Source organism: Pogona vitticeps, chromosome 5 (assembly GCF_051106095.1).
Source record: "Pogona vitticeps strain Pit_001003342236 chromosome 5, PviZW2.1, whole genome shotgun sequence".
Taxonomy (NCBI): Eukaryota; Metazoa; Chordata; class Lepidosauria; order Squamata; family Agamidae; genus Pogona; species Pogona vitticeps.
Genome location: NC_135787.1, coordinates 23,177,299 through 23,202,608, shown reverse-complemented (window position 1 = coordinate 23,202,608; position 25,310 = coordinate 23,177,299). Strand labels below are relative to the sequence as shown.

Genomic DNA, 25,310 nt, shown 5'->3' with positions numbered 1-25,310 from the left:
ATTTTTATGATTATCGCCTGGATTCTGGACTGAACCAGGTTCCCCTTATAGACCTTTCTACATTTTTTTTTCACCTAGCTCAGAAGCTATGCCGACCCCTTTCCAGCCCCTAGCTAATCTGCCCTTGTGACAGCCTTATGCCAATATTTCCGTGTGATTCAGTCTAGGAAAGGACACAGAGATAAGATGATAACAGAGGTAGTCATGTGCTTTGATGGGGGGGGGGATCAGCTTTTGATTTTCAGCATGTGCTTGTATACTAAATACGTAACTGAAAAACAAACTGTAGGGTCATGCCTTCATGAGGTACGGCTAAAAGGTCACAAAGAAGTCAAGCCTTTGAGTTCATAGAAACTCTTAATCAGGCTAGAAGTTAAGCTGAGAAAACGTGAAGGGAGAGAGTGAGGAGGAAAGGATGATGCCGTGCAAGGTGAAAAAATAAACAAACCTAGTCTTTAAAAGAGGATGGGCAGATATGTTACACAATGCTGAGATCCTATTGCAAATTTCCCCTGGTGTGAGGTCACAACTTGTGCACAACAAGGAATGTAAGCAGCACTTGGTTAATCCATGGCAACTTGTCTCCCTTAATTTAAACAATTACAATTATGTCTCCCAGCCGAAATCCCCAATAGGATTCTGGCCACTGATGTGGAGCTGCTGCGGAAAGAGGGCTACAGGGGGCAGAAGAGCGAGGTCCTTAAGCCTGACTGGTTGTTCGTTCTCTCGCACTAACTGAGATGCATGCAGACAGAAAACATCTAGACAATCTCCCCATTATCAGGATTGGCAAACTGGTGGCCCTCTGGGTGCTGTTAGACTACAACTTCCACCAGCCCTAGCTAGCATAGTCAATGGTGAGGAAGGATGGGAGATGCAGTTGAACAAAATTTGGTGGGATACACTTTCTCCATCGCTGCTTTCTACGATGTCATCTGAGGAGAAGGGGAACAGAACAAAGTGAGGGAAGAGATGTCTTGGATCCCTGACTCCCACACTCACTGCTTCCTTCTTTCTGCCTAGCATCCTCTCCTCACCAACCACAGATCTCTCTGCCCCAACCCCCAATCACCATGGTCAACACTCCTCCGAATCCCTGAATCATGTGTCTGGCAATATCTCTGCAGAGGCTAACTAACTACTATATTTTTTCCGTGCATAAGACGCCACCTTGTATAAGGCGCCCCCACTTTTCTAATCCAAAATTAAGAAATCTAAGTGGGGCTTAGCAAGAGTGGGGGGAAAGGGATCAAAGTGCTGCAGAATAGCTTTGATCCCTGCTTTCCCCTCCACTTGTTTTTGTTCTCTCCTCAGCTTACTTCCGTGTATAAGACGACCCTCAATTTTTAGTCTAAAGATTTTAGACAAAAGTATAGTCTTATACACAGAAAATATGGTAATTCACTGCCAGGCTCTAAGGATGTCTCAGGATCATCATGAGTGAACTGTCCAGAGAAATTGCCTGTGCCAAGGCACACAAGAGATTTCCCTGCACAGCACAAGCAATCTCTTGGAGAGCCTTATCCTAAATGCTTTGCTCTCAGAGGTCATCAGAGGTTGACACCTGGAAAACACCCGCCTCTGATGAGCAGGGGCCTCTCTCTGGAGGGACGGGGAGTCTGGAGTCCATGGTGGCAAGGCATTCACTGCTCTTGTGCAGGCTACCACATGTGGTGGTTAGGCTAATGGTAAAGCTGGCTCCGGTCACAGCTTGGAAAGAAATACTCTAAAACCCAGAGTGTCCTAGCCAGGAAGGCCAACAGCAAAAAGATTCTAGAAGTGCTAATCAAAAAGCCCTAACTTTTCCAAGCTCAGGATACAGAAGTCTTCAATCCCCATTTATTCATCTTACCTTCCGCACATTGTGGCTGGCACTGCCATTATAATCCAGGCTCTGCTTATAGCTAATCATTTATTCTCCATCTTACATTCATTTACTAAAAGAAATGGCAGCCTGGAATTAAGGTGTGGGCCAGGCCCAGAGCAAATGGGAGTTTTATTACCATTATCATTATTCCGTACAGCTTCGTAGAGCTCAAAGCAGCTAGTGAACATACCGATTACTTGCATGGCTGGTTCCACATCCTCTGTTGCTTCTTCCAGCAGTGACAGCAGTTTGGTTGATATTTGATGGACAGATTCGATGTTGCAAAATAAGCCATCCACGTCAAACCTAGCAATCTGAGGAAACACAAACATTGGGCAGCCGTTGTCAGAAAACCAAGAAAACACTGTGTCTTGTTGTCCTCTTTCCTCCTATCCACACACTCCAATCTCCTCTTGTTAATTCTCTCACTGAGAAACTGTATTTCCTTTTTTTTTTTTAAAGGCTTACATTTTGATCGGTTGTTCTTGTTAAAATTAATTTGAAATTTTAAATTATTAGTTTGGAAAAAAAAAGAAGAGCATAGCAAAGTATGAACATTTATTTTTTAAAAAATGTAAATTTAAAATGCCCAGAGCAAAATCAAAGGAATCATGTTGGGGAAAAATTCTATAAAATATACTGGTTGGATAGGTCAGTGAGTTAAGTATCTTGGGAATTTGGTTCCCCACTGTGCCTCCTGGGAGAAAAGCCAGCCTTTGTAGCCTTGGTCCAGCCTCATAGTCCCAGGGTGCCCCCCCCCCCACCAGAAAAAGGCAATGGCAAATAAATTCTGAGTATTCTCTACCTGGAAAAAAATGCCATAAATTGGCATTGACAACACATAATTACTATTCTTATTATAGTGTGAGAGAAAAAACATAACCTGCGAGCCACATCACAGGAATAAACCTGGCATTGTTCCTGTCTAATCATTTTAGAAACCTACCTTTTATTTGCTATATTGGCTGTTTCCTTGTGAAATGAAGGAACAGTAAGAGCCTGTAGAAATCTAAGAACACCCAGCAGGGAGTAATGTGTGAAGCTAGCAACACTGTTGATTTTGGCATTTAAGAGAGCACCTTCAAACATGCTTATCCATTAGTATTCATTAGTAACAGAACTGCATATTTACCCAGCAGCTTACGGAAAACAGTTCCAAAGAATCAAACTGCATGTTATAGGAACAGGAACAATATACTGTAATAATTGCCAGTGGAAGTAATCTTTGATTGCAGGGGCTAGCAACTTTTTTAAAAATCCCATTAGGAGCTTCAAAGCACACTCAGTTCAATTCTGTCATTCATGTAGGAACAGATTTGTTTTTTAAAATTTAACTTTCAAATAATATGTCTGTTTAAAAGCTAAAGTGGTCTTTAGAACCCCAAACCACAACAGCAACAGTGCAGTCTTACACAGGTCCTTTTGAGAAAGAGGTTCCGGGCCAGGGGTTGGTCTCCCCTCAACATTTCGGGGAGGGGGCGCCTGCCCCCATAAGAAGCCATCTGTGGCCCTTTCAGTTGGAGCTCCTCCCACGAAACTGAGTTGCAGGCTTCAATATTTTTTATACTAAACTTTGGCACATCATGTAATACAGGCTCTTTCCCACCAAGAATTAAAATAATTAGAGTGGCATTAAATGAATTCATGGATTATTGAGCATAAAAAAAAGAAATGGAAGTGGCCCTGTCCTGAGCTTTTCACTGTTACTTCACGACTTATTTTTCCTTCAACTGCAATGGAAGAGGTATGTGGTCTGAGCAGGGGAACACCCCACCCCCAAATTCTAGGGAGACCACTTGCTACCTACAGCATCAACACAGAAAAGGGAAAGAAATTCAGCGACCGAAGAACTGTTTCTGAACATGGCAGCCTCCAGATGTTGGGACGACAGAGTCTTGGGCTCTGGATTTTGCTTCCACAGGGAAGCAAGGCAAGGAAGGCGGCAAGGAAGGCGCTTCCCTCTTGTCTTTCCAAGAGCAACCAAAGACTTTTCTCAAATTCAGTCAGGCTTTCAGTGACTGAGCTTGCTTGCTGCAGAAGGGATTTTAACAGGGTGGGGTTTTTTCCCCTTGCATGGAGGCCAAATTTAGGTTTTTTAGGGAGGAAGCTCAAAGCCAGGATCTCAAAGGTAGCATTCTCGGAAGTGCTACCTATTCCACACACAGGGCCAGCTAGGCAGGCGGAGCTCAGGGGTCTCAATGTGTGGATGAGATGGGAGGGGTTTAGATTCATTAGGCACTGGGGAACATTTTGGGACAAGCCGGGCCTTTACAATAGGGATGGGCTTCACTTGAACAAACATGTAACCAGACTGCGGGCGCACAATATTGAAAAGGTGGCAGAACCGCTTTTAAACTGAATTCTGGGGCAAAGCCAACAGGAGCTGAGGGGCATCCGATTCGGGACTTCTCATCCCTGTGGAATGAGGATGGAGAGGGTAGAGAACCATGAAGTGATGACAGTGTAGGAATTAAGATTGGGAGTGTGATAGGACGTGATAGTTGGTCCACTGAAATAAGAACCAGTAAAAAAGAAGAAGAAGAAGAAGAAGAAGAAGAAGAAGAAGAAGAAGAAGAAGAAGAAGAAGAAGAAGAAGAAGAAGAAGAAGAAGAAGAAGAAGAAGAAGAAGAAGAAGAAGAAGAAGAAGAAGAAGAAGAAGAAGAAGAAGAAGAAGAAGAAGAAGAAGAAGAAGAAGAAGAAGAACCAACAAGCAGCCCTTCTTGGGGAAACTCTGTACGCAGGTGCTTTTATGCAAATGCCTGAAGTGTCCGAGCAAAGATGAGAGAGCTGGAACACTTGGTGACTAGGGATAACATTGATATAGTGGCCATAATGGAAACCTAGAGGAATTCAGAAAACCAGTGGGAAACTGCAATCCCAGGCTATAACTGTACAGGAGGGATAGGGAGAGGCGTGTTAGAGGTGGGGTGGCCATCTATGTCAAAGAAGGGGTAGAATCCAACAGAATGGAGATGGATAGCAGGTTTGATTCCATCATAGAATCACTGTGGGTTAAACTAGCAAGCCCAAGGAGTGCTGTGATAGTGTGTGTGTGTGTGTGTGTGTGTGTGTGTGTGTGTGTGTGCTATCACCCTCCAGATAAAAAAACTTGAGAGAGACCTTAAAACAAGGAGACAAATCAGGGAGGCATCCAAGAGGGAGAGGATTGTAATCATGGAGGGCTTCAATTATCCTCACATAGACTGGGTCAATGCGTGCTTGGGTCAAGAAAGAGAGACCAGGTTTCTTGACATGCTAAATGACTGTGCCTTAGAACAACTTGTCATGGAGCCCACCAGAGGACAGGGGACTCTGGATTTAATATTGTGTGGTATTCAGGACCTGGTTAGGGACTTGAATGTCACTGAGCCGCTAGGGAATAGTGACCATGCTGTGATCTCTTTTGCCATGCATGTTGGGGGGGGGAGAGTGTGTCAAGGAAATCTGACACAAAAAGCCTTGATTTCCCTCAGATGAGGAAACCCATTAGAATGAAGTTGAAATGGAAAGTAAAAAGAATCCATTCTCTCCCGAGTGCATGGAGCCTGCTAAAATCAACGGTAGTAGAGGCCCAGCGGAAGTATATGCCACTAAGAAAGAAGGGCGCAACTAAGTCCAAGAGAGTGTCGGCGTGGTTAACGAGCAGAGTTAGAGAGGCTTTAAAGGGCAAGGAGGGGTCCTTCCATAAATGGAAATCCTTCCCAAATGAGGAAAATAAAAAGGAACACAAACTCTGGCAAAAGAAATATAAGAAGATGATACGAAGGCAAAGAAAAACTCTGAGGAACGTATGGCCAGCAATATAAAGGGGAATAATAAAAGCTTCTTTAAATATGTTAGAAGCAGGAAACCTGCCAGAGAAGTGGCTGGCCCTCTGGATTGTGAGGGAGGTAAAGGGGAACTTGGAGACTGCAGAGAGATTCAATGAGTTCTTCACATCTATCTACACGACAGTAGACCTTAGGCAGATTCCGCTGCTCGAACAGCCCCCCCCCGTTTAATAAGTTAAATTTAATAAGTTAAATCAGATACAGGTTAAAAGAGAGGATGCTTTAGACCTAATTGATAAACTGAAGATCACCAGGCCAGATGGCATCCACCCAAGGGTTATTAAGGACAAAAGAATGAAGTTGCTGATCTCTTAATTAAAATATACAACTTGTCCCTTAAAACAGTCACAGTGCCAGAGGACTGGAGGATAGCATGTCATGCCAATCTTTAAAAAGGGAAGGAGGGAGAACCCAGGAAACTATGGGATGGTTAGCCTAATGTGTGTTTCAGGGAAGATCGAGGAAAGCCTCATCCAAGATAAAATCTTAAAACACAGAGAAGAACAAGCCTTGCTGAGGGAAAGGCTCCAGAAGGATCTCTCCAAACTGGGAGAATTGGTGGCAAAATGGCAAATGCATTTCAATATAAGAAAATGTAAATTAATGCATAATGTTGGGAGAGTGAGAACAGAGAAAAGAAAATATTTCTTTACCCAGCGTGTTGGTAGTCTGTGGAACTCCATGCCACAGGATGTGGTGATGTCATCTGGCCTAGATTCCTCTAAAAGGGGACTGGACAGATTCCTGGAGGAAAAGTCCATCACAGGTTACAAGCCATGATGGGGATGTATACTCTCCAGGTTTAAAAGGAAGGTACCTCCAAATGCCAGATGCAGGGGAGGGGTATCAAGAGAAAGCTATCTAGTTGTCTCATGTGGCATCTGGTGGGGCCACTGTGAGACACAGGAAGCTGGACTAGATGGGCCCTTGGCCGGATCCAGCAGGGCTTATGTTCTTATCTCTGTGTTTTTAAACTGTGTGTATTTATATATACTTGGATTCCTTATATGTTTTCAATGTATTTTCCCTAGTTAACTGTATGCCATCTTGAGCCCCATTTATGAGAGGAAGGTAGGAAATGAATGTGTGAATACAGAATACAAGTTCCATCGTTCTTGTTGATGGATCTAAGAGAAATTGTAATACAAACCATCTGGACATCAGGGAAGACTAGACAATGTTGCTGACATTTTACAAACAAGGTTTCCTCCACGCAGCCAATCTCTGTTCAGTGGAGGTGTGCCGATTTCTCTCTCTCTCTTTTTGGACTGCAGCTCCCAGAATGTGCTATGCAGCTATGTGTTTTAGTGTTTAGGTGTTATCCTGGACCTCAGCTAAATGAAAAGGCAGGAAATGAAAAAGCTCCTTTGAGCAGTGGCTATGACCTGCATCAGCTTCAAAGTGACATATGATTATAAGAGTGCAATTGCAGTACCAACCATTGTCAAGCTGGGATTTCTCCCTCACACCTGTTGCCCATCAGTGAGTTAAAAACTGCTGCCTGCCAAGTACATTGTGGTTCCCAACAGAGTTTTACCTCTGTTGCTTAGGGAAGAGGAAAAGAAAAGCAGTGTGTACGATCTAAATGGTAGCCAGACAGCTTTGAAGTCTCCTATGAACCGCAGAACGGCAAAGTAAAATCTGCATGAAAAGATATAATTGTTGTAAGCACTTCCATTAGCTCCACTGTCTAAAGCACAATCTCCTGGGACTCATTGTGCTTCTCTGCAGAGCATTTTCGCACTGTGTCTGTTCTCAGAATGGTTGTGAATTTATCTGAGTGCTGCACAGTTTTTGGAAGATAGCTCCCTCTTTGTAGAAGGCCTTACTGGCCACAAAACTGTCAAGACTAGGGAAAACAACGTGATGGCTTTTGTTCTCATACCCTCTTTGCTAGCAAATGGCTCTAGAGAGAAGAGGTTTGGGCAAAGGGGATGGCTAAATGCATCCACTCACAATGGCTCAGGGGCACTCCCATAGCTTTCGCTAGGAAGATTGATTGACTGATTGGTTCAATTTATACACCGCCCATGTAGCAAATTGCTGTTTTAAGTATTTGCAGCCCAGCTGTGTGTTGACTAGTTTCCCCACTTCATTCTTCGCCTCTGCCTCAGAGATGTGTGTGAGGAGATTTTGTTTGCCCTTTGGACTTTGTCTTGCCTGGGAGCCTTCTGCCAAAGCAAACTTCTTGCTAATGTCACTGGACTGTCTCTGGCATTGTCCACTAAGACAGAGTATGTATGTATGTATGTATGTATGTATGTATGTATGTATGTATGTATGTATGTATGTATGTATGTATGTATGTATGTATTCATTCATTCATTCATTCATTCATTCATTCATTCATTCATTCATTCATTCATTCATTCATTCATTCATTCATTCATTCATTCATTGGATTTATACCCCACACCATCTGGTAACTAGGCCACTCTGGGTGGCTAACAACGAAATAAGCAACACAATATTAAAACACAATAAAAATAAAATGAAACATACATTCAAACGAATACGATAACCAACGGGATAAATTAAAACAGATGGCGATGAAGGTGGTAAAAAGGACGATGAAACGGTGGTAAAAAGGATGGTAAAAGGGAGGCTAAGATCACAAAAACTGGCTAAATCCCTCTTTTGCTTTTATCCTTCTCTCCCATGCAGTGATTGATATAGTGTTATAGTGTTCCTTTCTAAATACTGAATTCTAAATTCCTGCTAGGCAGTAGCATCCCTCGGAGTTGCCGGCCACAAGAATCTGAAACGTCTTGTGTCTGCCATTCCTAGAGAATCCCCTCTTTTATGTCTACCAGGTTTTCAGGTTTCATGGAAATAAGTGACTGCTCCTCCACAAAGTTACCTCCAAGTAGGTTCCCCATTCAAGGGAGTGAGAGTCACAGAAGTTTATTTCTGACTCATGACTTGGTTTGGGGGGGGGGGGAACGACCAGGGTGCACTAAGAAGGATCTGGATCTCTTGACCTGCATAAGGTTCTGATCCTACTAGCCAAACTGCTCACCACATCAAATTGGGATTGTGCACAGCCCCAGCTTAAACCAGGGTTTATTAACAAGCCAGCAAAACATAACCATACGGAACAAATTATGGAAAGGCCAATTAAGGAAAACCGCATCAAAAACCCTTAGGGAGAGCTCCTTAAAACAATTACAATGGTGGTACTTTATGCAGGTAATAGTTTTAAGGAATTCTCCCTAAGGGTTGCTGCATTTATGTAAATACTCTTCCCAAAACTGTGACACTAGAGAGAATGACCATCACATGTGTCTGTATACACCCTGCTGGTTGTAATTTAATAATAATAATCATGTGTCATCAAGTCAATTCTGACTTATGGTGTCCCTTTCCAGGATTTTCTAGGTAGAGAGTACTCAGAAGTGGTTCACCATTCCCTTCTTCTGAGGTGGTCCTGAGACTGTGCAGCTTTTGGCCCAAGGACACACATGCTGGTTCTGCTCACAGGAGACATAGGGGGAAATGGAATTCCATACCTTTGGCTCCACAGACAGATACCTAAACCACTGAGCTATCCAGCACATTGGTTGAATTTATACATTAATGTATTAAATACCAGATTTTATTTCATGATTTCATTTTGTATACAAATCGGAAAGGTACTGAACGTATGTTTAAGGTCTTCAGATTATGTAAAATGGACTAAATACAAATTGAAATATAAAGAATGATAAAGAAAATCTCCAGCCCATTAATTAATTCCTCTTTTACTTGTAAATTGAAAAAAGTGTTAAAATTGAACCGTTTGTCAATAATTAGATTTCAGCTTTATGTATTTTTGTTTGTTTGTTTGTCTGTCTGTCTGTGTGGTCTTTTTAAAGATTTTCCTTTTTTTTCTTGTCTGTTTTGGTTACAGTCCTGTGTTTGAAAAATTTAATAAAATAACATATTTTCTAAAATTAGCAATATACCCTAGTTTAACCCATCTCTGACTCATTTCAGTAAACCATAGTTGACTGCCATGTGAATTAAACTGTTTGAGATTCAAGCTTGCACACTTCCCCAAAGTTTAAATTACAATTCTGCATTATGTCCAAACCAGTCCCAAATCTCATCTTATCTTAGTTAGACACAAAGCTTTTCAATAATGTCACATCACTCAGCTTCCTGTCACTGCATACGTAATAACCAAATGTAAAGGAATCGAGCAATGCACATGCATCACATGAATGAGGCCAGGGAGGACTGTGCATTTAAATCTTAAATTGAGAATTTAATATGCAGAGCCAGAGTGTAATATGGAGAAGTAAATATGAATATTATAATTTACTATGTAAAGTAGAGAGATGCTGCTGCTATTTACCCAAAGAGATTGTAGAAAACAGGTATGGTGAGAAAGGTTAAGCTTATCCGTCACTCTCACTCTTTGTCCTAATTTGCTATATTTCACCCACTTGAATCAAAGCTATTCATAGTCAGTGTCCAAGAAAACAGCATTATTGTCTTTCTTTACTGGAACCTTATGAGCCTTAAAAGATTCCTGTGCATAGTTTCTTAACGTGCACACCATTGAAGATCTAAAACCATGGGATCACAGGCAGTCATTTTGTATCAGTCCAGGAGTCATTTCTCACCTCTAGCAGGAAGAATGATGTTGAATGTGTATTATAGGCCAGTGGTCGGAAAACAGTAGCCCTTCAGAATTTGTTGGACTACGAGAGGCGGGGCTTTGTTGCGGCACTGCCAGTAACTCCAGAGAAGAGCTCTCTCTGGAAAAAACTGGAACCATCTGTTACATACAGCACTGATGTTACCTGTCTGTCATGGGTTTGGAGGGAAAGTTCCATCCTATGGGGAGTGGAAGGCGGGACATCAGGAGGAGGGGCTGTACTGTATAAATATGTGATGCGTGTGTGGAGGAGACACACTAAGAGAGATGCTGAGAGACACTGGGTTGTGACGAAGCAGCAGCTGGGAAGAAGAAGCTGTTGTGGGAGTCTGTGTGTCAGACAGGGTACTACTGTGTGTCAGAGTACCAACCTGATAGGTTCAGGTGTCTATTGGTTAGCCAGAACTGATAGGTTCAGGGTCTGTGCTTTAAGTTAAGGTTCTGGGTGAACCAAACTGTGTGTATGTATGAGTGAATCTAAGCCACGTTACTTTATCCTATTCACCTGATTGTTTATTTTTCCCTGTGTGTATTTAAATAAACCTTATTCTTTTTATTGTTTAAAAATCCATCCCTGGTCTGTGTGACTTCTTAAAGGGAATGGTTGGTGGCAGCTTAGTGTAAACTGTGTGGCAGATCCCAGTAGGTCTGGGTTTGTCACATTGATTGGTGTCCAGCGTGTGGGATACGACTGGTCCAGTTGTCCAGCGGTCCAGCAAAGCCTTGGCAAGTGTGCCCAGAGCAAGGGGGGTCTAGTCAGGGACAGTCTGAGGCGCGTAGGTAATCTTCTAGGTGTACCTCACGGGGAGGTGCGCTAGTAGAAGAACGTGCCAACTGGGGAGACTTAGATTAAGGTGCTCTGAGGCAGCCTAGTTTTGGCGGGAAAAAGCTGAGGCAAAACTGCGTAGTAACAGTGAGCTAGCTTGCCAGCTGAGAGGCCCAGCAGAGGGGGGTAGGCTCTGACTCGATACTGTTACAAGTTAGTGCTGAAGAACAGCAGCAATCTCTAGGGAAGGCTGGTTCTGAGGCAAGAGGAAAAAAGTGGTCGTTTTATTTTGAGGCTTGACTTTTTAAAGCAGCCTGTTCTGAGGGGGGATTATGCCCTTGACTCGAAGCCAAGTAACAGACATGGGTGAAGTGAAAGACCCCCAGATTGACCAAGGTTCTGAGGATGAATTTGGCTCAGTGCAAGGTGACAGCACAGGAGAGCAGAACCCAGAACTTAGAAAATTGCTCATAGTCCAACAGCACGAACTGAGGATGAGGCAATTTGAAGTGGAGGAAAGGGAAAGGGAAAGGCAGAGGCAATTTGAATTAGAGAGAGAGAGAGAGAGAATGGAGAGGGAAGAAAGAATGGAGAGAGAGAGAATGGCGTTTGAATTAAGAAAACTGGAAATGATGAACCAGAACAATAATAATAATAGGGATTCTGAGGGAGGCCAACTGTCTAAAGCTGACCTGAAGAAATTCCCTGTGTACCACAAGGGAGATTGTCCCGAGGTGTTCTTTTCCTTAGTGGAAAGAGCGTTTGTGGACTTCTCAGTGAGGGAAACTGAGAAGATGACCATCATGCGATCTTTAATCAGTGGTAGCCTGGCTGAGGTTTATGCCGAGATGCCTGAGGAACTGATGAAAGATTTTGCAGAGTTTAAAAAACTGGTGTTTGCAAGACATGGGATAAATGCGGAGCAGCTGAGACAAAGATTCAGGTCCCTCACCAAGAAGCCAGAGCAGACTTTTACCCAAGTGGGGGCCCAATTGGTGAGGCTGCTTGAGAAATGGCTATCGCAGGAGGGGACAGAGACCTATGAGCAGCTTAAAGATTTGATAGCGCTGGAACAGTTCTATTCAGTCCTGCATGGGGAATTGAAATTCCAGGTGAGGGAAAGGAAACCGAAATCTGTGGCAGCAGCCGCAGAGATCGCAGATTTTATTTCCCAAATAAGAAAGCCCTTGGGTGAGGGGAAATCTGTAGGTAAACCCAAAGAAACCTACAGCAAGTACTCTCAGGGACCAGGGAAAAGCCAGCAAGGGGGAGGGGCCCATGGTGAAGGGAAGCCCTCAGACATGAAACTAAGACCTCAGATTTTGGAGGGAAAACCAAAACAAGATGAGAGAGAATCAAAATACACCAGAAAATGTTATTTCTGTCAGGGAAAGGGTCATCTAATCTCAGAGTGTGAGAAATTAAAGCAGCTAAAAGGAATGGTGCCTCAGAATTCTAGTGGGACCAAGCCAAAAGCTGTGTTCTGTGTCCAGAAAGAGCAAGGCTCAGTGTCACAGAGGGAGCCTGTTGCCATGACTACTCAGTCTGGAACAGCTACCTCTGCTGATCAGGCTGAGGAAAATGGTCCTCTTATAGAGGTAAAGCGCTGCTTGCTGATAAAAACAGATTCTCAGTTGTTTGAGACAGCAGGGGTGGACGTAGGAATACTTGACCGTCAGTATAGGGGGCTGCGGGACACTTGTTCCCAGGTAACCCTGTGCCATCCAGATATTATTCCTAGGGAGTTTATAATCCCAAATGAGAGCATGAAGGTGGCAGGGATTGAGGGGCAGGTAATCTCTCTGCCAGTAGCAGAGGTACCTGTCAACTTTCAAGGCTGGAGGGGAGATTGGCGGCTAGCGATCTTATCGACTCTGCCAGCAGCCGTGCTCGTGGGAAATGACCTGGCTGAACATGTGAAACGGGTGCTAGTGATTACACGCTCACAAGCCACCACAGGGACAGTTCAGGGGGGTAATGATGAGCCAGAGACGGAAGCAGAGGGGAGTTCAGAAGCTGTGGTGGAAACCTTAACCACAGACAGCAGATTTGGATACGAGCAAAAGGCAGACGCCACTCTCCAAAAGTGTTTTGAACAGGTGACTGACGCCCAGCTAACACCTGAAACCCCAGTGAGATTTCTGGAGAAAAAGGGGATTTTATATAGAGAAACCCCGAGGAATATCTCAAAAGGGGGAGATGGGATCAGAAGTCAGCTGGTGGTACCTGAAAAGTATCGCCCCATGATCTTACAAAGGGGTCACTCTGACATGTCTGCTGCACACTTAGGGGTGAAAGGGCCCCTTGATTTGATCAAGCAAAATTGGGAGCAGATCACCCAGGAGGACCCACAAGACGTTGTGACTTACATAGACACCTTGATGAATGACCTAAAGCGAAATCTAGAGCTGGCAGCAGAAAACCTGCAAGCTCAGAAGGTCAGACAGAAAACATGGTATGACCACAAAGCTAGAGAGAGGCACTTTGACCCAGGGGAGGAAGTGCTTTGGCCTAGGCCCTGCAGAGAGAATAAACTGCAGCTCAAATGGGCAGGACCATATAGGGTCATTTCCAAGATGTCAGACCTGAACTACCTAATAGAGCAGGAGGAGAACCAAGCAAGGAGGGTGGTTCATGTGAATGCCCTAAAACCCTACTACAGAGGGGAGCAGAGGGTTTTATTCGCGATAAAAGCAGCTGAGAGTGAGGAAGCGGAATTACCCTTCTGGGAGGGTAGAGGGGAAGTAAAATACAACCCAGAGGAGGTAAAGATCAGTCCTGCACTCACCCAAGACCAGCAGCAAGAACTAAAAATGCTGCTTAGTAAATATCAACAGGTGTTTTCCAACAAGCCGGGGATAGTGAAGGGAGTGATGCATCGGATCCACACAGGGGATGCACCCCCGCAGGCAGTATCCCCATACCGAGTAACGGGACCCTATAGGGACAAGGTGCGGAAGGAGCTGGACGAGATGCTGAGGGAGAACATAATCGTCCCCTCTTCTAGTCCTTGGTCCTCTCCGATAGTCCTTGTGGACAAGCCTGATGGGAGCATTAGGTTTTGTGTCGATTACAGGAAATTAAACCGTGTAACCACTCCTGATGCCTACCCAATGCCCAGGCTAGACAACCTGATTGAAACCATAGGGGGTTGTCGGTTCATCTCATCATTGGACCTGGTAAAGGGATATTGGCAATTAAGAATTGATCCCAGGGATCAAGAAAAGACTGCCTTTTGCAGCCCTTTTGGTCTCTATGAGTTTCGAGTCCTGAGCTTTGGTCTCAGAAATGCACCAGCCACATTCCAAAGGCTGATGGACCAGACCTTGGCAGGGCTCAGTGACTTTACAGTGGCCTACATTGACGACATAGGGATCTTCAGTAATACCTGGGAAGATCACCTGATACACCTGGAGTTAGTGCTGCAGAGGTTAAGTGCAGCAGGGCTAACAGTAAAGGCCAGCAAGTGTCAGCTGGGTAGCCCAGAAATAAAATACTTGGGTCACATGGTAGGGGGAGGAGTGATAAAACCCCTGGAGGCCAAAATAGAAGCTGTTCGTGATTGGCCTAGACCCAACACCAAGAAAAAGGTCAAATCATTTCTTGGGTTGGTGGGCTACTACAGAAAGTTCATCCCGAGGTTTAGCGAGATTGCGGCTCCGTTGACCGATCTAACGAGGAAGAAGACTGATGACCGCATCCCGTGGACCAGCGACTGTGAGGCGGCGTTCCAGAGGTTGAAGGAGGCGTTAATCAACTATCCAGTCCTGCGTGCTCCAGACTTCGACCGGGAGTTCATCATCTACACCGATGCGTCTAACAGCGGGGTAGGAGCAGTTTTGTGCCAGGAGGATGAGAATGGTGACCAGCATCCAGTGTCCTACCTGAGTAGGAAACTTCAAAAAGGTGAGAGACATTTGGCAACCGTGGAGAAGGAGTGTTTGGCCATAGTCTACGCGATCCAGAAGGCCAAGCCTTACATCTGGGGAAGACATTTTATTCTGTGTACTGACCATTCACCATTGCAATGGTTAAAGACAATGAAAACCCACAATAGCAAACTTATGAGGTGGGCTTTAAACCTACAGGACTATGACTTTGAAGTGAAGGTGGTCAGAGGGTCAGTGAACTGTGTTGCTGACGCCTTGTCAAGAAGACCTGAAGAATGAAGACGGCGAAAGAACATGGACTATGTGTATATATTGATGACAAAAAGTTAAATGTACCTGGTTTTGAATTTGGTTTGTATGAATAAAGGTAAATTGATGTAATGTATAAGGTAAATGTTTAAATGCATAATTGCTATGGTTAACTTAGAGTATAAGGATAAGTAAGTATAATATGGTATGTATAACTGTTTTTGTATGTTTATACAGGTTGTTTTTTGGTGAAAAGCACTTTTAGCTTTCCCCCTACAAAACAACTTATAAAGAGGGGAGGTGTTACATACAGCACTGATGTTACCTGTCTGTCATGGGTTTGGAGGGAAAGTTCCATCCTATGGGGAGTGGAAGGCGGGACATCAGGAGGAGGGGCTGTACTGTATAAATATGTGATGCGTGTGTGGAGGAGACACACTAAGAGAGATGCTGAGAGACACTGGGTTGTGACGAAGCAGCAGCTGGGAAGAAGAAGCTGTTGTGGGAGTCTGTGTGTCAGACAGGGTACTACTGTGTGTCAGAGTACCAACCTGATAGGTTCAGGTGTCTATTGGTTAGCCAGAACTGATAGGTTCAGGGTCTGTGCTTTAAGTTAAGGTTCTGGGTGAACCAAACTGTGTGTATGTATGAGTGAATCTAAGCCACGTTACTTTATCCTATTCACCTGATTGTTTATTTTTCCCTGTGTGTATTTAAATAAACCTTATTCTTTTTATTGTTTAAAAATCCATCCCTGGTCTGTGTGACTTCTTAAAGGGAATGGTTGGTGGCAGCTTAGTGTAAACTGTGTGGCAGATCCCAGTAGGTCTGGGTTTGTCACACCATCCGGTCCAGGATCCCCCTTTTGAAATGGGGATCGAAGGAGAGTCTAGGAGAAGTCTCTCTGAAGCAGATGGTGAGCCGCAGAAGGAGAAGAATGGGAGGCAGACCCGGACTTCTTCCCTCTGAAGAAATCACCGTGCATGGACCGGAGCGGGTGCCATCTTTGGCACTGAGCCGCGAGGAACCCTTTACCGGGGGAGAGGAGAGCAATCAATATAAACTAAGAATATATAACAAGTAAGTACGCCAAAGCCTTTGATTTATGAAACAGCCTCATTAAGCTGAAAATAAGAATGAAAATATTTGGCTGAAAGAAGAAAAGCAGCGGCGAATTTATCTTATCAGTCTGACTCAAAGCGAAACTAAAGCCTCTCCAAGTGAACTCTTAAAACGCCAGGGTGATTTCAAAGCCAGGAGAGTGAAACGGAAAAATAAATCTTATGTTTTTTGGAAAAGAATCCCAGATAGTAACACCATCTGACTGGATTTAAGAGACTTGAGTGTGATGAATGTAGTTTGGCTGGGACACGCTTCTCTTCATTTTTCCCTGGATTTTGTGAACTGTAAATAATAGAATTTGGTGGTTCTCGGGAGAAGGGAGCTGACGTGGTCGACTGGACCAAGGAGTATCAAGGGGTTAATGAAAATCGCAAGACGGGCTTCAAAGACAACTACTGGACAGTTTGAGACTTGGTGATTGTTGTTTTGTCTGTCGGATTGCGGACTGCGTGTGAGTCTGATAATAGAGCTTGCTGAACTCAGGAGAAGAAGGAAAAAAATTGTGCCATGGTTCTATTTGACTCTGTATTTGCTGGGTTAAAAGTTAATCTTACATTATCTTACATTATAATATTTGGATAAAGATTGGAGGGAGATCTAAGGGGAGGTTCATGATGAGGGGTTTGGATTGTTGATAAAATTGTGGAAACTGTGGAAGGATATTTAAGGGGTGATTACTGCAGTTAAGGGTATAGTAATGTCTATACAAACGCCAAAGCCTGAGATGGACTCCAGAAATTCAAGAGAACAAATGGAGACTGGCTCTGTTCAATCCCAAAGTTTTGGAACAGTGGTACAACAAATAGAAAAGGAATGGCAGATTAATATGCGAAGGATAATAATAACAGGATTTCAGCAAGTGAATGAAAATCTTAGCAAAATAGAAGATTTGATGAAAGGGATGAAAGAGAGGACAGTAGATGCCAAACAAAACTTAAATGAAGCTGTACAAACTTTAGAACCGTCTGTATTAGGCATGACTCCAGGTAACATAAATGGGATAGAGAGTTACCCAGTGACCTATGCAGCTTCCAAAATTAAAAAGCATTATGTCAAAAATCTCAAGGAAGCAGAGGTACTGAAACCAGAGAATCTTATGGTGAAAATATGGGAAGTGAAAAAAATGGATATTCTGTCAGATGGGCTGAAAGACTGTTTAATTCAAAAGGAAACTGAACAATGGGATGTATGGTATAAATGGCAGCAGTTACCAGACAGTGTTGGAGTAACATAGAATAAAACTAAAATTAAAGGATAAGATAAAAGCAGGAGGGTAATCAAATGGTGAAAAAGCAAAAAGTTGATTTGTATTAGTAATATGAATTAATCGGATGATGGTATATTTTATGTTCTCCTATCCCCCAAACCCTTTTTTCCCTTTTCCTTCTTCCCCCCTTATTTTCTGTATTCTCCATCCCTGTTCTTAAATAAATACAGTACTTAAAAATGGGGGGGGGAATTTGTTGGACTACAACACCCAGCATTCCTCCCCAGTGCCTGTGCTGGCTAGGATTGCTAGGAACTGCAGTACACCAAGAGTTGGAAAAGTAGCCACTCCTATACTAGTCAATGTGCAGTCCTTCCCAACAACCCAACACTTCTTTACCTGCTTTCTTCTCAAGGGCTCAATTACGATCCTGATGCACAATTCCAGATCACTGAGATAGTCCTTTTCAGTCTGGATCATTTCAGCAATAATTTTCTGCCTTCTGGCCATCATCCGTGTATTCCGCTGCTCTTCATTTTCTAGCGGTGAACCGACTGGCCCTGAAGACCCTGCTTGGGGTGCCATCTTTTCTATAAAATGTAGTAACCGTATAATTAATGTCTGTATGATGGAGAACATATTTTTGTCTAAGTCAGAATAAGAAAAGACATACACATTGTGCAGCAGAATGGAATTAGGGTTGTCATTATCATCATCATCAGCTACTTAGGTTTTTGATTAAAATTTGTATCTGTTATATAATATCAGTCAACGTTTTTGTAATTTTGATTGACTGCGCCTGGTATTTTTTTAACAATAATATCCTAGAGAGTTGGAAGGGATCTCATGGATCATTGAGTCCAGCTCTGTCAAAGAGGCACAGTGGGGACACCCAAACTGCCAAACTCTGACTCCCTAAGCAGATGCCTAAAATTGCTGGGCTATCCAGCCCTTATTCTTTGCCCTCCTCTCTTTGTTTGTTGTTGTCTCTTTGTTTGTTGATTTCCTCTACAAAGCACCATGCGCACAATCGCACTCCTACATAAACAATATAAATGATAAGCACAAAGAACGGTAGAACATGCTGATGATTCTTAGGGTTCCTTTCACTTTTGCAGTTCTAAGATGATGATAATCACAAGCAAACATTCTATTTACATTGCATCAATTAAAATACAAAATGTAAATTAATTGCAAACTCTTTTTTTTACTCCAATATGCTGATCCTGAAATGCCCTTAGATCTAAGCCAAATTGTTTCCTTCCATCATAGCATGGACTTTTAGGATCAGCATATGATGCACCCTCTAAGGAAACCAAAACAACCAAGAGCCTTGCAATATCTAGCATTTTTTATTTGCTACAAGTGGACTGCAAAGGGGGCTAACCTCAACAAAACCTTACACCAAATAAAATATGTAAGTTTTTAAGGAGTCACCGGAGTCTTTTCTTGCTGCAGCAAGCTAATGCAGTTACCCTACTGGAAATTCTAAGGATGAAAAGCTTCGGCACTAACACAGAATCAGTCTGATAAATGCAGACGCTAAGTAAACAACATATCAGGAGCAGTTCTTATCTTCTCCAAATAATAAGCTTCCCCTTATGGTAGGTTCAGAATTTCACTCTCTGGCTGTAAAAAGGTATCAACTTAGGTATTCATTCGTTTGCCAACTAGCCAGACCTATGACCTTGTTCGGTTGAGAGCTTACATGTCTTAGACAGGTATTTTACAAACACTGCTGGAAAAGTCATGGAATGAAAGTTGGACGAATGTCACCCAATGCGTACTCCATAGCCAAGGCAGTCACCTCTCTGTCTATTATACATTTGCATCGGCAGCAGTTTGTAGAGGTATTGGGGAGGGGGGAGACACAGCATCCCTTTGGCTCCCTGCCACTAAGCAATACAATAGGTGCCAGGTTTGCTTGTCCTTGGAGGTGTCAGGTTACATGCCGGTGAGGCTCTTCCCAAGAAATGACAATACCAAATAAGGTAGCTACCTGTGTCCTTTGCAAAGAAAGCGGGGATGGGTGGGTGATGGAATTAGCAATAAAAACAGTAAAAAAATAAATCATTTCTAAAGCCATGCCGTAGAAATCTCCACACTCACCTCCCCAGGTGTAAAGGGGCCTCCAAGTGACAGCCGAACTTGCAAAAAAATGTTAATGGGGTGCAAAGCCCTTGGTAAGCAGTCCTGCTCCAGGCTCTCGGCAGCAAATCAGCTAGCCGAAGATGTCTATGTGTCTGGGGCACTGGAGAGACAGGCTAGTTGAGGGGGAGGGTCCTAAGCCAGGATAGCTCCACTCAGGTGTGGATTTTCCAGTCTTTCCACTGGACGAAGGAGCAAACTGGGAGAAGGCTTATTCCATTCAGGCACACAAGTCAGCCTTGCAAGTATGCAGAGTTTTAAAAAGTAACATGAAAAAAAAATATTGTGCCACTGAAAATCTGGCAGTAGGCACAGAATGTAGTGCATTTTGGGTTATTCTCTCCCCTCCTATATTTTCAAGAAGCTATGATAACACAGAAATAAAATGGTTTCCCCCCCAAGCTGTGTGGTTTATGCAAGTTGTAATTGTAACAAGTTGTGCTTTGCATCACACTTGCGAAGAGCAGCCTTATCTCTTTTCTCCTCTCTCTTCTCCACACATCCCACAAACCTGGGATTTCAGGATAGGCAGATTGGTGGTAGCCTTAAATTCATTATTTGAGGTCTCAGACAAACCCATCCAGACATAAACACAAGAAACAAGCAGTGAGGTTGTAAGAATAATTTTTGTAGCCATATTTTGTCTATGCTGGCTGGTGGATTCTGGAGATGGTTTTAGTGTTTAAAAAAACAAAAACAAAAAACAAAAATTGGGGCTGTGTGGTATCCAAACTTTTAACCTGTCTGAGAGATCAGGAGTGAACTATATGATTAAGTGTTTTTTCTCCATCCTTTCATCTTTTAGCCACAGACAATGTTCCCTGCCTTTCCCCAAAGAGTCTCAGTGATTAACCTCTAACTCAGGGGCTGGAAGCATGTAGCCTGAATGTGGGAAAAAACTGAAAAGAAATTGAGCTCCAAAAGAACCTTGTGCTCTCTAAGGGCGGGAGAATCAATTTTCCAAGTTGTAAACCATGCCAATGTAAAAGACCTTTACATGATTGTTTAACACGTGTTGTGGACCTCTAGCAGATGTAAGAAGTTAAATCTCCTTCCAATGTTTTGTAAGAAAAACAATGAGAATGATGTTGTGGGAGTGGGTGTGGCCCTCTCAAATGCAGGGATGGGCATGTGCAGCCCCCCCAAACTCTAGAGGTTGGCCACCCCTGCTCTAAATGGACATCATTCTTCTTCCTCCTCTCATTCCTATCCTCCTGGAGATCGCCCAGTATTATAGCTGTTCTGATTTTGGTTCCAGCAGCTCTAAGGAGTGTTGACGTCTGTTTAATCTGTCTCACTGGGTGCAAGCTGTGAGATCCGGGGTGGAAGAAGGCTACAGTTCATATGCAATGACTCCAGTCCTAGGCTGGTTGGGCAACCCATGTGACAAACTCTTTATTTCCTGCAAATCTTTCCTCGCTGATAACATTTGCCAATGTTCCAAAGGTGTAACTTATGCAACAGGCTTTTAGTTAATACTGCTTTTGCTCGTCAATTTCTGGATCCAATACGTTCTTAGCATCCTGTGATAAATCCATATTTCAAATGCTTCTGTCTTTTTTATATAGTAGCCTGTGTTAAAGTGCACAGTTCTGCGCTATATGTTAATTCCGAGAATGCATAGTAAAATGCCCATTCTCAAAGACATTTTTAAATGTTTTAAACACCAACACTAATTTGAAATATCAATGTCCACTTTACCTTATGCTGCCAATCTCAGGATCTCTTTGAACAAGGGGTTAAAAGATACTAGATAAAAAGGACACTAATGAGCATTAAGCATAGTTAATATACTTGCTGACTGAGATCTTAGCTAAGGCTTGCAACTCAGATTTCTGAAGCAACTAACTTTAACTAACGCTGATGAGGAAAACGGAGGAATACATATGATCCTGCAGCCCACTCGTGAGTTGTCTGAAGAGATCCCAGTTGCCTCCCAACTACATCAGCAACATGCTAGAGAACTTGCATTCAAAAAATAGGCCAAGGATACGTCTCTCTCTTTTGATATCTTCTTTTTCCAGTGTATTTGAAGAGAAGAAATGTGGTAATTCCCATGACCTGGCATGCATGGCTATAGAATCTGAGATTGCTCTGCTACGATCAGTTCTAGTGATACATGTATGATCAGGTAATCCAAAACCCCAGTCACCAGATTTGTCTTTTCAATGAACAGCTTTTTGGGAATAGATATTAAAAAGGCATCTAACAGTTCCCAGAAAGATTTGATTTCAGTCCCCTGACTTTAGATTCTTTGAATAGTTGTGTGAACACTCTCTGGAGTGCTGAAAACCCCATAAAAAGGAGAAAATTTGCCAGGGATAAAAAAAGAATATCCCCACTGAGAACTGTTTGCCGTGGCCTCAGACCAGCGTTTTCTTCCTACATTGTGTGGTGATTTGTAAAGTCTGGAACCTGCATAAATTCTACAATCATTATTCTCTCTGAAAGTTATAGAGTATGTTTTGATACACCACCAAAACACAGTGGTCACACCATCTAATTGTATTGAAATGATTCAATAAAGCATTCCATGAGGAATTCACCCACACAGTGAAAGTCAGACTCGCTCCAAGGTAATAAAATGTGACAAATATTTAACTACAAGTGGTTTAGGTATCCAGCTACAGAGCCTGAGATTGATTCCTCACTGTGCTTCCTACGAGTAGAGCCAGCCCGTGTGGCCTTGGGTAAGCTGCACAGTCCCAGGGCACCCTCAGAAGAAGGGAATGGTGAACCCCTTCTGTATATTCTCTGCCTAGAAAACCCTGGAAAGGGTTGGCATAAGTTGGAATCAATTTGATTGTGCATGCATGCAAACACACTCATGCACACACCTGGACTGACATAACCACTAACTCATGTTTGTCGGCTGATATCTTTGCAAGATCCTTGCTGTGATGTAAATGTTTCCTGATATCTATGGATATTACAGCTTTCAAAGACTCAGAGGCTGAAACTCAGTAGTAAGTTACAACTAGAATAGGCCCGTTGAATCAATGGGTCTGCTCTAGTTTTAATTTACGACTAGATTTTAGCCACAGAATAGTTGGGAGGAACTTCAAGATAATCAAAAATAGTCCATTGCAGCAACCTGCCTTTGAACCTAATACTGTTTTGCTCTGAAAATATTCTGAAAAAGCATTGATTTTTCCAGCAAGTCCAGTCATAAAAAACCGAGAGGTACTTATTGCTGGTTACTAACTCATCTGCTCCACAGAGATGGTAACACTCTGGACTCCACACTGCTCTTAAAGGACCATGTTTGTGGTATGGGGCACTTAGGAATCCACACCTATATGCTGGAGGCTTAGGGTCTTCAATGGCACAAAACCTCTTGCAGCTGATGCAACAGCAGCATGGAGGAAGATGTCCCATGAGAGGGAGGGCTGTAGGAGCACCCTGCCCATAGCCTGTCCAAAACCTAGCACTGTGGGGTTTTCTTTATGTAAACACAAGTTGATTGAGTGGGTCTTAAAAATTCATCAAAGATTAATTTGGCAGAGCTGCCAGTAGAGAACCATCCCCTGTAAAGTGGGACTAATGCACAGTTGTACATTTTATTGGCATGCAGCCACATGCCATTCTATTCGCCCATCGGAATCGGAAGACACTCTCAGCAGTTACGAAATCCAACAGGATATTATGCAAAATGGTAAAATCCGATTCCCAAGCAAACTGGAGCATGTCCAACTGGCAGGTAAGCTCTAACTTGTGTGCACCAGGAACTAGATCCTATTATAAGGAAACAAGGCACTGTAGTTGTTGAATAGACTGGATGATTAGGTGGGAGTGATAGATGTATCCCTGAATTATGGGTAAAGCAGGACATAGTCTTAACAAACAGCTAACTGAACAGGTGGTATTCCCATTTCTTCCAGGAATGTGTTGTAAACCAGATTATTCTGCCAGGTAGCCTTTGCATATAAGGAAATGCAGTGTGTATACTACAGTGTCCTTTAAAAAGGCCTCAGAGGGCAGGAGCCCGGAAAGGAGGAAGAGGTTGTTGAGAACAAACTACACTATTGTTCCTCATTAAGAGCTAGTTCCGACTGTGTGTGTGTGTGTGCTGGGGAAGAGGGGAGCCTGCCTGACATGACTTTTGGACAGTGTAACCAAACCTGTTCAGTATTACAATGTAGTTTTTATAGACAACATACCTCCAGCCAGGTGACGTGTAAATAACAGGTGGCGATCATTGCTTAAAACCTTTTGGCAGCAATCCTGTGCCTCTTTACTTGGGAATTAGTCTGACTGAATTTGGTGGGATTTGCATCCAAGTAAGCTTGCAAAGGAGCAGATTTCTGCTATATAGCCTTGATTTTTTCTAAAGGATTATTGTTTTAGGAAATAAAAGTCCCCCCCCTCATGTCTTTCACCATTCCAGGTATATCTGATCTCACCTTGCTATGCAGAACAGAATTCTGCTCAAGTCATGGGGATGACATTACAGTAAAAGAGCACTGGGGATTGCCGCATCCACAAAAGATAACAACAGACTTCTCTCCAGAGAGGTATATATAAGATAAAATGTCACTCACCTCAAGGGCACAGAGGTGAAAAATCAATGTGGCCTCAAATCTCATGTTTAAGGTCTAAACAAGACAGTGCCCAAACCAAAGCAACCTGCTTGCAGCCCCATAACACAATTTTACTTCCAGTTATTTTATTTGTGTGTGTATCTTAAGAAGTCTGCACATTTTAACGTTTTCAGTTTTTTAAAAAATTGAAAACGACCTTTGATGCATAATAAAATGTTACAGTACAAAAGTATCACAGCTGTACTGCAAATCTGCATTTAATTACATACCTTTTCTCAGAGTGAGGAGGTGGATCAGATGCCACACGCGGCCCCTGCTAAGCTTAGTGGCATATTCAGTTAGTAAACCCCCTTTTACAAAATTAGTAAGTGGTTGTGCTTAATCGTTAATTATTTTAGAATAAAATTCTTTCCCATTTGCTGCAATTGCATTTAGTCTCTCAAAGGCTGCCCTCCAACTTGTATCATACTGTCCACCAACCTGCAAGATATATATAGTATAGAACTGCTTTGATATGGTTACACCATATGGATATGATAAAGAGCATTGCATCACCATACAGATTAGCATGTTTCCTGTGGCATAAACTTTGGTGGAATCCAGCCCGGTTCAGTGAGTTGCAGTCCACAACAGTTTATGCCATGTTTTATGTCAAAGCTTATGTCACTAGATTCTTTCGTCCTTCCTACTTCCCTCTCCCACTCCTCCCAGTACCTTGTAATTTCTGGCTGTATTCACTCCTGTCTGACTGACTCCTCCTTAAAGTCCCAGTGCTGTTGTGGTCTCCAGAAATGCCACTCTCCACCACCGTGTCGGTCTTCCTCCTCTCCAGCATGTAGAACCTGTGCCTTAAGAAGGGCAAGTTCTTTTTTTTGGCCCCCAAGCTTTCTTTTCCAACAGGATCTTTGGCTTCCATTTCCAGGACAAAGCCGTGCTTGAAAGCTAAGCTGATCCTCTTGAAGGTGGCGTGTTGTGCTTGCCTGTTGCTTGGATGAATGGAGTGGATGGAGCCGCTTCTTGCATTTGTCGCCTGTCTCGTTCCAAGACC

The 25,310-nt window shown here is 43.1% G+C and overlaps 1 protein-coding gene across 2 annotated transcripts in view; it reads right to left on the bottom strand.

Annotated features, from left to right (window-relative positions):
• The window catches only part of ARHGEF38 (Rho guanine nucleotide exchange factor 38), a 73,125-nt gene extending 47,815 nt beyond the window's left edge, over nt 1-25,310 (bottom strand). For both annotated transcript variants that reach the window (XM_073001839.2, XM_073001840.2), the window contains exons 1-3: nt 24,977-25,310; nt 17,973-18,163; nt 2,058-2,181 (exon numbers count right to left, since the gene is read on the bottom strand). In XM_073001839.2, coding sequence (XP_072857940.2) covers nt 2,058-2,181; nt 17,973-18,163; nt 24,977-25,178 — 517 coding nt within the window. In that variant the 5' untranslated portion in view covers nt 25,179-25,310. The remainder of the gene's footprint in view (nt 1-2,057; nt 2,182-17,972; nt 18,164-24,976) is intronic.